At 38.0% G+C, this 13,693-nt stretch overlaps 2 protein-coding genes and 2 pseudogenes across 4 annotated transcripts; 2 read left to right on the top strand and 2 right to left on the bottom strand.

The window, feature by feature from the left end:
- The first annotated feature begins 766 nt into the window (after positions 1–766).
- Positions 767–9,277, top strand: LOC105179459 (protein SCAR3). Of its 3 annotated transcripts, none has more exons than XM_011103080.3 (10): positions 767–1,264; positions 1,975–2,138; positions 2,345–2,468; positions 2,544–2,676; positions 2,752–2,819; positions 2,987–5,498; positions 5,612–5,692; positions 6,242–6,349; positions 6,458–6,538; positions 9,138–9,277. In XM_011103080.3, exons 1-9 carry the CDS (start codon positions 1,110–1,112, stop codon positions 6,506–6,508), a joined length of 3,396 nt encoding a protein of 1,131 aa, XP_011101382.1. In that variant the 5' UTR covers positions 767–1,109; the 3' UTR covers positions 6,509–6,538; positions 9,138–9,277. The 3 variants fall into 3 exon arrangements, with proteins under 3 accessions (XP_011101382.1, XP_088732483.1, XP_011101380.1); XM_088876357.1 differs by having other exon boundaries at positions 9,178–9,251; XM_011103078.3 differs by lacking the exon at positions 9,138–9,277 and having other exon boundaries at positions 6,458–6,624.
- On the top strand, positions 9,141–9,608 carry LOC105179502 (cyclic dof factor 4 pseudogene; annotated as a pseudogene).
- A 330-nt stretch (positions 9,609–9,938) lies between these two features.
- On the bottom strand, positions 9,939–10,773 carry LOC105179501 (olee1-like protein pseudogene; annotated as a pseudogene).
- Positions 10,774–12,253: 1,480 nt separating this feature from the next.
- Positions 12,254–13,190, bottom strand: LOC105179458 (olee1-like protein). The gene is made up of 2 exons (XM_011103077.3): positions 12,891–13,190; positions 12,254–12,770 (listed from the first exon to the last, which is right to left on the bottom strand). The coding sequence occupies exons 1-2, from the start codon at positions 13,057–13,059 to the stop codon at positions 12,409–12,411; spliced, it is 531 nt and encodes a 176-aa protein (XP_011101379.1). The 5' UTR covers positions 13,060–13,190; the 3' UTR covers positions 12,254–12,408.
- Between the last annotated feature and the right edge of the window lie 503 nt (positions 13,191–13,693).

Below are 13,693 nucleotides of genomic sequence, written 5' to 3'. Positions count from 1 at the left end.
AGTAAGGCCCATCATGGCCATCATCATCAGTTGGGCTTTGAAGCCCGGTCCAAAACTTTTGCCAGACATGCATTTAATAATAAAATATGATAGATATTGTAGGAAAAGCAATCACAAGCCCACAGTAGTTGTTTCCACATCAAAGGTATTTTAGTTGACATGATTGATTATCCTCCACCAAAATCAGTGCCATCCCAACCGGCGGATAAGATTTTTTGTTGCCAAATTTATCTTGTATTTTTTACTTTACTCAAAATATATTATATTATCTTTATTCACATAAGGTGTGTATATTAAAAAGAATATAATTTAAATCCGTGGGAGGAGAGCTGATTTTCATGCGATGCAGAATTAGTTAGTTAATTAGATTCAATACATTTCCTGGGAGGTTTTGCCCTTCAATTTATTGTGTTTCCCAGAATGCCCCCCAATCCATCCGCTGACGTCAACAATAAAAAAAGAGAGTAGAATATTAGCATGCTCTGCTAAAACCTAATAATTCCCCCAACTTTAATTGGTTCCCTATTAATGCAGACACCAAAAAGAAGATAATAATTTCTTTCCGCTCTATTTTTTAATTTTTTTGTATAAATAAATAAAATATTTATTTGAGAAATTCTAATTAATAAAATTAACGCCGTCATGAATCCGGTGACGATGATTGGTGGGGACCACACTTTCCATCCCCATCCCGGTCAATTTGGTCATTGCTTATCCGAGCAGGGTCAATTCATTCAAAACTCCAACCCCATTTCCGTCCTTTTCTCCAACACTCGTCCCCTCCTCAGGAATGGCTTGCAGAGTTGGCAATGTCGTCTTCTCATTTCGCACACACACACACACACATCAGTTGCTCTCTGTGACTCTGTATATATATCACACTCTCGGCAGTTCAGCTGCTGCAATCCCTCTACCTAATGATTTTCCTCTCTCACTTGTATTCGTTTTTCTCTTTCTCTCTCTATCTCTCACTCATCATTCCTTCATTTATTTATTCACTATACGCCATTCATTTCGCATTTCCTTCATTTCTCTGCTGCATTCTAGCCCACTGAATTTTGGAGTCTTTTGGAAATTGCTTTTTGTTTCTGCTTTTGTGTGTTACAACGATGCCGTTGGTGAGAGTGGAGGTGAGGAATGAGTACGGGCTAGGAGCACCGGAGATGTACAGGGAGGGGGACAAGCAAGACCCCAAGGAGATTCTTCAAGGAGTAGCCGTGGCTGGCCTCGTCGGAGTCTTACGTCAGCTAGGTGATCTCGCTGAGTAAGTTTTTCTACTATTTTCTTTATACTGTTTATATAATTCAGCTCTTTTGCCATTTTGGTTGATGTTTTCGAGCTTGTTTACTGGTGGTTTGAGTTGCATTTCGTAGTTCAGTCCTTATTCTGGGAAATATATGTAGTTTTGTTCACTATTTCGTTTAGTTTGTTTGCGTATTGGATGCAAGTGAGTTACATTTTTGTAGTGTTGCGAGACTTGTTTGAAATTGGAAATGATTTTTTTATTGTTGGAATTTTGTAGTGTTTCTGCTGTTGAATACTTAAAAGGGAATTTGGTCCATTTACCTTAATGTTGTAGGCCGTGCTGGTAATTTTTGCTAAATCTGGAAATATTAAGCTTAAGATTGTTCACGTATTCGTGTATGAATTTACGCCTGTGTGCATATACATTCCAGTAGAAAGAGGGTAGCAGGGGAAATTGGTACCAGCATAAGCACTGGAAAATGCAAGTGGCCATTTCTGAAAAGAACGAACAGAGGATAAACTCAATCACACTATAAACTGATTTTGGTACCGTAGCATGTCAAATTTTATATTTATGTTACAAAAGACACACACAACATACACACACATCTGGCAGAAAGCTCGTTTTCCCTAAAGAGACAAACATATCTGATGAGGTCTGTCCTTCATCTTCATTCTCAGGAATTTTAAACGTAATTTACACTGAAATATCATCTCTGCTTGTGGTAGTTTTGCAGCAGAAGTTTTTCATGGCTTGCAGGAAGAAGTGGCGATAACATCTTCTAGAAGCCATAAGTTGACGAGTCGTGCGCAACGAATTGAAGCTGCCCTTTCTCCGATTGAGAAGGCTCTACTGGCACAAAGGACCCACTTACACTTTGCTTACACTGCTGGTATAAGCACGGCTTTCACATATTGAAAACTGTTACCCTCCTTACCCCTTCGTAAATTGCAGTTACTTTAGCAACGATACCTCTGCCCCCACTGAATACAAGCTTTGGTGATCGAAATTTCCATGTTAGAGCCGCATGGCTGTATACTGTTTCTGCATCATTTCTGTTCCATTGTTCCAAGTCCTTACAAGAAAAGTTGATGACAGGTTCCTGTTGGCACGCTCGTCTCCAATGTGAAAAAAATCTTTTGGTATGTAGTGATGTGCCTCAATTTGTGTTGGATTCTTATGAAGATTGCTGCGGCCCTCCACGTTTGGACTTGCTTGATAGGTATAAATGTTCTTTAAGACTGATAGCCTAATCCTTGTTCTTTGCTTTGAAAATAAGCCTTCTGCTTTTCTTCAGGTTTGACCCTGGTGGCCCTGGATCTTGCTTGAAGAGGTATTCAGATCCAACTTTCTTTAAGAGAGCATCAGCGGCATCTGGTGAAGCAGGGACACCAAAAGTTTCCAAAGCGAATCAGGGTTACAAGATTAAGGTAATGCACCTGATAACATTACATGAAAGCCATGATTATATGTGATCCTACTAAGCTTGCTGAAAACTTGTGCAGAAAAGAAGGTCGTGGTCCAGGAATATAGATGTGTCACAAAGGGCGTCGTTTTCATATCAAACCTGCAGGTACAGCCATTTATGCTCGTATTTGAAGTGGAAATGGGAACGAGAAGTAACAAAAGGGAAATTGTGGTGAAAACTTGGAATGAACATATAAAACGTGTTGTTCTACATTAACATTTACTGTGATTCTCTGTGATGGGTACTAAATTTGAAATGTTGGACGGTTGCAGCATGAAGTTTGCTCAACTGAATGTTGGTGGGCACGCTTCGCCTTCTCAAACAATGTCCCCATGTGATGCTGCGTTAAGATCAGATTTGAGCGAACATTCATGTTTGGACTTGAGAAATGGGTTTGGCCGCATTGAAGGTGATTTCCATGGCATTCACTCAATGCAACCCAAAGAACAAGAATCTAGAGAATTTATTGCTTCTCCTGTAAAGAGGCATGACAGGGACTACCTTGACTACAATTTCCTCAAGGAAAAAGTTTCAGATGCACGTAATGATATTCAGATAAATCTAACGCAAGAGCAAGGTGTCTGTACTTCATATTCTGCTAATTGGGATGAAAAGCCAGCAACATTGCAGGATGGTGATCACGATAGCGTGGCACAGGAGGATGAACATGATAGAAATCTGGAATCATTTCTCCTGAAATTGGATCTAGAAACTCTGAGTGATGTTGCTGTCAATATTGAAAAACCAGATGGCCAGATTTGCATTGAAGCTTTACCAACATTTGGATTTGGTGATATCCATCTTGATAACTTTGAAAGTGAAACAGATCATTTTACAGATGCACTTAATAGCATTGACCCAGAGTCCCAAACTGATATTGACTGCATCAGAAAGCCAGAAATAGATGAATACTCTAAGTTGGAGGACAAAGCAGCTGAGGATGGACTACCTGAAATGATTAAACATAATTCGGAATGCCAAAACTCAAACCCTGAGTCTAATATATGGGCCAACAGTTCTCTTATAACTGGTGGTTGTGAACATAATCCCATTCCAGTTTCGCCAAATCCCCCTTCTGCAGCTTGCTGTTCTATTAGTAGAGTAGCTACTAGGGATGAAAGTAACTCACTCTCCCCAGTGGACGAGGCTTTACTACAATCTGTTCAAATGACTGGAGAATTGTCGAATCCAGGCAGCCTGCAGAGCATTGATTCTAGTTTGGGTGGCACTAATGATGGCAAGAATGTAGCATCTGTTTCATGCGCAGTATCTTCTAATTTAAGGGAAAGTAGGTCGGCAATGCTCGTTATTGGTGATAAAACGAGCAGTCTGGAGTCCCAGAAACCTGCACCAGAAACTTCTAATGTTGCTTCAGTCACCATCTGGACTAATGGTGGCTTGCTAGGACTCCAGCCATCAAAACCACCAGATTTCAGTGTATTAAATGCTCTTCCCCAAGATCCTCTGTCTACGAAAGATGCGCAAATTAGTTCTTCTACTCAGTATCTTATTAGCAGTGACAAAAATCGAGCGGGCCCAGTTAAAATAGAGAGCTCTCAAAATATTGCAGAATGTCCGGATATGGATAGCTCTATGTGCCAGGAGAAGCAAGACAGTGGCATATCACCAAAGAAGACATCTTGGAAAATTTCTCCAGCTGATTTAGACATCAGAGTTGGGAAAAGAAGTGATTCATTTTCTCCAAATAATTTTAGCTCTAGCAAAGCCAGTGTAACAGCATCTGGAAATGTTCTGCCTGTCAATCCAGAGTCCCTAGCTGCAACAAAGCTCCAGGAAGTTACAAAAAGTTCATCTCGAATGTTTGAACTCAGCAATAAATTGCTCAAACCAGGATCCAGCAAAAAACTATTGCATGGTGGGGATGAGAACTCAGGGCACACTAGCTATCAAAATGCAAATGCTTTGAAGCAGAAAAATCATCAGAACTTTGCACATCAAGCGTTTGCTGGACGAAACAGAGATCTGTTTGGAGGTGAATCCCAAATACCCTCACCTCCTTCATCACCTCCTCTTGCGCACATGAAAATATCTTTCCAACCAATAGATGGCTTTGAGACTTCAAGGCTGAAACTAAAATTTCCCTATGGAAACACTAATGATGAAAGCAGCAGAGATGTGTTTCCTTCATTTCAGTTGGTACCCGAGGTGTCCATTACTCAGCACAACATCGGTTCAGACTCTGAGGATGATACATTCCATGGATCATCGCCTTCTTTATCAGATGATTGTCATAGGCATCAGTCTGAATCAAATTCTGAGCAGCGGGAGTCCAGAAAGTCTCCTAGTACCAAGGACCCTGACTTGTATGGCTCCCTCGGCAGAATCTCTCTGACAGAATCTTCAACAGTTATGGGAAATGGGAAAACTAGCCATGGAGATTTCCATGACAACTTTGGATCTCAATTTCCTTTTGCTGAAAATAGCATGCAAGGTTCTCATTCTTTTCATTCAGTTGATCTTCAAAGTATGGAGACCCTAAATCCCTCATTACAAGAAGAACTCAGAAACGATACCAATTCAAAGGATCTTGTGGAGCCAGAAGCTGCAACCACTCCTGATCCTCCACCTTTACCTCCAGTTGAATGGCGTGGTATGAAGCCCCAGTTGGAAGTTATACAAGACGGGTGCAAGGTGATGCCCAAAGGCACTAATTATGCATGTGATGTTACGCATTCAGCATCCATAATAACTCAGCAACCTAAGCCAGCCCCCTTCAATCAAGATCAAAGTTTTGAGACCACAAATGAGCAACAGAGCAAGAAGGTCTTATATTGCAAACTCCTTTGTTGTTTTTTTTCAGCTGAATAATTATTTAAGCTGACTGAATCTTTGTGTCATGTTACTTACATATATGTATACCACAATTTGACTGGCAGAGATCACATGGACTAAGAGAAGCTAAGCAGGGTAAGAGCATGGATGAAAAGAAGGACTTTCTCCAGCAAATTAGAACAAAAGTGAGCTACTGGTGACTGGAGCTAGTTTTAGCAGCAACATTAAAAAATGTTATTGTTCACAAATTTTAGAATCTCACATACTGATTTACCCTTTAGAGCTAAGCTGGAATGTGATAGCTACATTCCTTCTATTTCTTATTAATCTGGTTTACCTGAAAAAAATGCTGCAGATTTAGTTGAATTATCAAATTCTTTGGTGTCCTGTCTTAATGTCATATACAGGAAGCATGCTATTTGCCGTTTGACATATCTTCTACGGAGTATCTGCGGAATTGCATTTATCATGGTTGACTCTGTTATATCATTATGCATCTGTGAGCTGGTCAATGTTGGTGAATCGGATTTCTGTGTCAAGACTTCTTTAATCTAGTGTTCTATTATCATATTGATTCTATTTTCTCTACCCCAACTAGTACAAGCATAACTTTTACATCACACTCCATGAGGAGGCACAATGGGGCCATAAGAACATGAGAACCAGCTTATGCTTGTTTAGATTATCCCTCTTATCTCTGACCTGTGCTTTCACCTTTTTCTTTGTGGGTTCAGTCATTCAATCTGAGACCAACGGTGGCTGCCAAATCAACTGCGCCATTAGGGGAATCTCCCAATATCCAAGTCACTGCAATTCTGAAGAAGGCAAATGCCATTCGCCAGGTAAATCTCTCCCCCTCACAACATAAAAAGGGAAAATATACAGTCATCACAAGTTACCATGGCCGCCTATCTCTGCTATTTACTAATTTCGGGTTGTTGCCTATTCAGGCTGTTGGAAGTGATGATGGAGAAGATGATGGTAACTGGAGTGACACTTAATGCTGACTGGTCATGAATGTATCAGTACAGGTTAGGGGTATGCTCTGGTAAATATTTGTGTATAGCCCAAAATTTCTTCGTCTAATTAATCTGAGGTATCTTTGGTGTTTTATAAATAGCGTTACTGATCTACTTAAGTATATGTGAGCTGGTATATATATATATATATATGCACGACTTATAAATCCCATTTTTGGAAACGCATAAACAGTTCTGTGAAAGTTGACATGGTTAAAATAGGCGAAATGGAGATTGCAGCATAAGCATAATTATTTCTTATACCATATATAAGATTGCATTTGAATTTCAAATTTCAACTTAAGCTTTGGGAGTTTTTGTAACAAGGGACAGGATGGTTTTGTACTTGTACACATGGACAAAATTCTAAAGTTTCAAAGGATACAGTAAAAGATTACTGTCGCACCCATAGAATAATGGGATCATCTTTTTCACTAAACTTTCTCTTTAAAGAGAGCCCTAAAGTGAAAGTGTGTATCTTTCCACGTAAAGAAGGAAAGCAGTAATATGGTGGTCTGTGTAGACAGTAGTTGAGGGAAAAGGTGGTCACGAAAATATGGCTACTTTTGAGTTAATCAAAGATAAAGAGAGCTTTATTAAAGCAATCCCATAATGAAACTCCAGCTTTTGCAAGATTTTACTAATTTGCAACTGACAGCCACCTGGAACACAAATAAAAGGTGATTAGACAAAGGTAAGATAGGAACAAATTTTAATAAGAGATGCCTGAAAAGAGAAAAGGGTTGCAGCCAAAAGCACTAGCATTACCATAACAAGAATCACGGCCCCTTTTTCCCTTGGAGAAAAACGAGTTTTTTTTTTTCGATTATATCATTGGTTTCAGACCAAGAGCTAAAGTTACATGTGAAATTGGGGAACGCAGCACATCAAAAGTTTGAGTGATCATATATGAAAAAGTTTACCCTGGACTGGGGTTGTGGCCTGTGGGGGGTTGTTAGTATGGTTAATATGAGCTAATAGGAAGCAGAGTAATATACGCGAATTTTCCATGGTTTATGAATCATCCTGAACCGAATGCAATTGATGTGTAATTAAAATGAGCGAATGTCGAGCGTGGTCATCAATAGTATGTTACAGTGCACTGTACCTTGGAGGAGCGCCCCCCGGGAAAAAGGGAAAAGCGACTATGTGGGGGTGGGGACCCAATAAAAAAAAACCAAAGATAGACAAATTAGCTGACTGAATTCAGAAAATAATTATATATCTCCGTTGACTTGGAGTTATGCATTTCAGAGATCATTGCAGAATTATCCCAAAAAAAAAACAAAAACCCTACTTGTTTCTTGATGTATTGCATAAATTGCACAAAACTTTATTTTCTTCAAGATTACTTATGTATTAAAATGGATTATTGATGAGCAATAACAATTGTTTAATTTTATCAAAAAAGAAATGATAATAAACACGAATTTGCTTGCTTGGTATGAATGGGAACGGGCAGTCGGGCACATGAGAATAATCGCACATGTCAACTCTAAATATGCATATATATAATATCTCCATCTTTGATAATCTATTACTACTCAAACAAGCAAAGTGGCTGGATTTCGTGTTATGAATCAAATGGAAAACATTAATATATATTGACCAACAAATTGTGATATAATGACAAAGTCGCTAACTTTTCATTTATGAATTCAAATTTCATTATCTATATCTTCAATCTACAGTTTATTCTTTTTCATAGGTTATCATAGGTTCATAATAATCAAGCCTTAATATGACCGATTTATAATATTTCATTCAATTGAAATTCCTAATGTCTAATATAGACTTACAATAAGATATGCAGATGATGATGCCTCAATAAACTTTGATAAATAAACTGCAATTTATAATAATATCAGATTTGCTTAATTAAAACAAATTTAGTTAATTACAAAAATTAAGAATTTGAAGACATTAGAAACTTGTCAGCTTTAGGCCTTGAATTTTGAGCACTTTGTAGTCAAGAGTACACCTAGCTAACCCGGAACCCGCTTTATATATAGCCTTTCATACTAATTAAAAAGAAGATAATGACGTGGGCAAAAAGTTGAACATCAACTTTTACACCTCTGCTCTCTGCCCTCTGCCCTCGCCTCCTTCTACACATTTGCTGCTGAGTGAGTGCTGACGGTGGCGCCTCTCATTCATCTATCTCACAATTTCTACCTCCTTTTATTCGAAATTTTATTCCAATTTAATTGTTTAATCATTTACATGTTAAGTATTATATATTTATTATATAATTGATGTATAATTTTAAAAGAATAATTAACCGCACAATAAATATTATTAATTAGGTGATCAGTTCAATTTGGCCCACTTGATTTAAAGTAAAAAAAAATTGTTTTCTGCTTCTCATTTTCTTAATTCCTATTCCATTCACCTACCTTTTCAGTTTTCCTTTTTTATTTATTTATAATAGTTATCCCACATTGTGCAAAGACTGCCCTCCGTCAAAATCAATTTGTGCACTTTTTGCTTTTCTAAAGCACATATTCGTGTGTGTATATATATGTCCACCACTATATTAATACTTCATCAGATAGCACAAGAGTTCCTGCATAATCATCAATCCTGCTCTCTCTTCTCTCTCTCTCTCTAGACTATGGCTGAGGTCCAACAAAGTAACAACTCATCATCAGGGATCAAGCTGTTTGGAGCTACCATCTCATTGAAAGAGAGTTCGAAAGCAAACAACGATCGTCAAGAACCTAGGAAATCCGATCAAACGGTGGATAAGAGGCCAGACAAGATCATTCCCTGTCCCAGGTGCAAAAGCATGGAAACCAAGTTCTGTTACTTCAACAATTACAATGTTAATCAGCCTAGACACTTTTGTAAGGGTTGCCAGAGGTACTGGACTGCCGGCGGAGCCCTCCGCAACGTCCCCGTCGGTGCAGGTCGCCGCAAAACTAAGCAGCTATACAGGGGTCTATCCCAGGCGGCGGCCGGTTGCTTGTTTGATGCGTCGGCGGCCGGCGTGAAACAGTTGGATTTCGACGCGGTGGAGGAGTGGCAAGCGGCGGAGCACCTTTTTATGGCCAAGAGGAGGAGATGCGCCTCCAGTGGTTGATCATGATCTTCCAGTTTGTCTCGTAGTTCCAAGGAAAAAAATTAAAAAAGAAATTGCCAGTTGTCTAATTAAGCTACTTGTTGTATATATACACCCGCCATGTCCTAGCTAGTTGATGATTTTTATATCCTGTTGGTAGTTTTAGAATCAATGGCGTATGCTAATAAAGATACATGATCAACGGTGGTCATATTGTCATTGATGATGAACTGGTCCAATGAATACGGGATCCCCGGTATTTATAAACCAAGAATATTCCGTAATTTAATTATATGATAATCTGAATTATTTAATATATATATATATATATATATATATGAATTCCTTGAATGATGAAAAATAACAATTATTATTATATATATTGCATGAGAGTAGTGTACATATATATGTACGTCCTCCCAACACAATCAGAAGGCGCATAGACCCTTCAGAATGAATTAAACTGAGAAAGACCCTACACTAATTATTAGACCCACAACACGTGCATGTGTACCATATAACAAATTAAACTCCATCACATATATGTATATATAATCGCATCAAGGCAAGGGCTCCTCGTCTTCCTTGTCCTCTTCCAGCTCCTTGTAGAGCTCTTCGCACTGAGGCATGGCTTCCTTCTTGGTGAAGAAGAGTGCGTTAGCGTGACGGAACGTATCATGGAAGCCATTGTTGGCTGTGAGTGTGATTTCAGCTGCTGGTATCTCTCCCAACCCGTCAACTGGGATCTCAGCACAATCAGGCTCGCTGCTCTTCACCAATGTCACCTCACAGTATTCCGCTTCATGATCACCTTCCGCCGCTAATCTGTACTCTCCCTTGTCATTGGTGACACCCCCAGTCAAGCTGTATGTCACCATCCCGGATTCCTCATCTCTGCATTCCAACTTCACTTCTGCTCCTACCATTGGCTTGCTGAATTTATTGATGAAATTGGCACGGCAAACTTCGCAGAACACCCTTCCCTTGACGATGAATTGAGGCTCCTGGGCGTTGGCGAGCTGAGCCAGAGAGAGGAGGCAGAGAGCTCCAGCTAAGACGATTGCGAGCCTTGCCATTCTTCTTCCCTCTTTTGTGCTTTTTGCTTTATTCGATTGATGATGTTGGGAATGAGAAAGCGCACAAAAGAGGATCACTTGTGAGTTGTCGGTGATTGATGAGAGATGGAGGGCTCTATTTATATACTTGTCCTGGTGATTGTTTGTTACTTGTCTAAGGTTGAAAACTCACTTCACTCCGACTTTTATGATCATCCTCATATTTACCATCAAAATATTGGTGCTACCTATGAATTCTATTTTAAACTTAAAAGAAATTAACCCTCAATTTTCTAACTAAAAATGTTAATAGAAATGTAATTCTGGTAATAGTTATTAAATAATTTTAAATTAATAATTCATTTCCTAACTATTGTTATAATTATATGTTGGTATGATCGAGATTACTATATAATTAATGTATGTAATAACTTTTTTCTTTAAGAAAAAAAGAAAGCAAAGAGAAAATGTATTTCAAGTGCGTTTAGATGTTGTTTGAATCACTACTGAGTGCATTTGAGCTTGTTTAATTATTAATCAAAATAAGTTGGAACAAATTTTAGTTAAATCTGACGTAAGCTCAATTTGAATAATTTGATATATTTTCAAATATATTATTTTATTTCTTTGGTAAATCGAGCTCAATCGAGCAAAGTTTGAATTTTTTTTTTAAAAAAAAGTTTAAATTTAATTTGCTAAATTAATGAACCAAACTCAAACGGCATTGTCACCCATTAATTCCAAATAAAGTATCTAGTAGCTTGATTATCGTTTCAAACCTATTTATATAGTTACTAGGATAAGACCAAAGGCCTCGGTATACTGTGATCGGGGTGGATTCAGGTCTATCATTGGGCTTTGGTCTGAGGGATATGTTTTAATTTTATAAATCCGAATGCATTGAGGGCAAACCAACAATTTTGTCCAAAACCAACATCTAATAATAGTTATAAATATATTTACTTTATTTAGCTTTTTTTAATGTTTGTTTAGTACATGTAATAGCAGAATAATAAATTATATGTCTTATTTAGATATTTAAAACAATCATATAACTTTTAATAAAATTATATTCATTAATCAAAGAAAAAAAATCTAATAAAATTTTATGGGTTAGGTTTGTTGAGTCTATTGCGCTGGGGAATATTTTGATAGGGAATGAAATGGGTAGTTGGAGCAAGGCGACATGGGATAGGTCTAGAAACGAGGCATGAGTTATCACTGGTCTCAAGTTTGGTCAGGCCAAACCCTATTGTCTAATTCAAGGACCACGTACAGAAGTGGTATCATTACAACAAATGTGATATAATTGTAAAATTTTTTACATATAATTGATTCAGGTTTGACGAAACTCGATTTAGGTAACCATTTCTTTATAATATTGTAAATAAAACATAAAAAATATTAGGTAGTGGTGTGCATGTTTTGTGTGTCTTTGACATGTATTGAAGCAGAGCTGCAAAAGTGTTTGAAAATGGTCATGATGTAATTAAGATGTTTATGTAAATAATAACATTGATCATGTCCCATTTGCTGATTCTAATTATCATATCATGTAGCACTTAATTGACATGAGAAGGGCATGCTGAATGAAACTTGCAAAGTCTACCCTTAGGAAACAAAATCTTTGTTCTATCAAAATCGATAATAAAATACATAGATAGATAGGTGGTCTGGTAATAGGTAGCACATCATCAACTCAGAGCAGACCTATAACACATGATGGACAACTATAAGAAACTAAACTCGGTATCATCATAATCGCATCATTTAGGCAAGGGCTCATCGTCTTCCTTGTCCTCTGCCAGCTCCTTCAAGAGCTTAGCGCACTTGGGCAGGGCTTTCTTCCTGGTGAAGCTGAGTGGGTTGGCTAGGCGAATATTATCATGGAAGCCGTTGTTGACGGTGAGGGTGATTTCCGCTGCTTGCTTCTCTCCCGAATCGTCAGTTGGGATCTCAGCACAGTCATGCTGGCTGCTCTTCACCAATGTCACCTCACAGATTTCCTCACCATGATCACCTTCAGCGTACAATGTGTACTCTCCATTGTCGTTGGTTTGACCACCCGTCAAGCGGTACATCACTTTCCCGGTTCCCTCATCTCTACATTCCAACTTCACTTCTGCTTCTGTATATATAAATGTCATTTATGTCATCAATGCTTGCGTGTGTGTGTATATGTAATGTGTTTGGTGTGTATAACAGCTAGAAGATACTATACATATGTGGTATAAATTAGTTCATGTACTTGGCATAGGATGGCTGAATTTATTGATAAAATTGAGACGGCAGACTTCGCAGAACACCTTTCCCTTAACGATGAATTGAGGCACCTCAGAGTTGGCGACATCTGCAAGAGAGAGGAAGCAGAGGGCTCCGGCTAAGATGATTGCAACTTGTGCGAGTTTTGTTGCCATTTTTCCTCTCCTCTTTCTTGTTTTTATTTTTTTGCGGTACGTATTTGATTCTTATTGGAACGGAAAAAAATGCAGAAAAGATGATTTCTTATTGAAAAGGTGGAGGGATCTATCTATATTTATATACTTGTACCGGTGATGGTTACTTCTGTGAGGTTGAAAACTCATTTCACAACTTCTCACCATTTATCTCTCCCAAAATAACACTCAATTTTAGTCATTCCAAACACACTGATGAGAGCTAATTGCCTATCTTCACTCCTCACCAATGCCTATCGTTCCAAAAATTCTAATTCAAATCCAATTTAAATTAATTATATGACAAATATAATATGCTTATATTGTGATTTGTGTATAAATTTAAACAAGAATTATCAATTACATTACAAATATATCACACTCGCCCAAACTTTATTTTGGTAAGAATTCTTCGTATATTTCAATAATCAAACAACTCATGGTCTCCTGCTGTCGTCAAGTCAGATACAACGAGGGGAATGCGTGCAAGATTTTAAAAAATGCAACAAATTTTTTGTATATATTTTTAACACAGGAGGATTTTGTGCACTTTTTCCTAAAAAACATGGCAAACTTCGGAAATTGCAAATTTTGATATTAAGATTGCGAAAAATGC

The sequence above is a fragment of the Sesamum indicum genome, linkage group LG12, assembly GCF_026168435.1.
Source record: "Sesamum indicum cultivar Baizhima isolate 11 linkage group LG12, ASM2616843v1, whole genome shotgun sequence".
Lineage (NCBI taxonomy): Eukaryota > Viridiplantae > Streptophyta > Magnoliopsida > Lamiales > Pedaliaceae > Sesamum > Sesamum indicum.
Note: the sequence above shows the minus strand (reverse complement) of the source record. Positions and strands in the feature narration are given on the sequence as shown.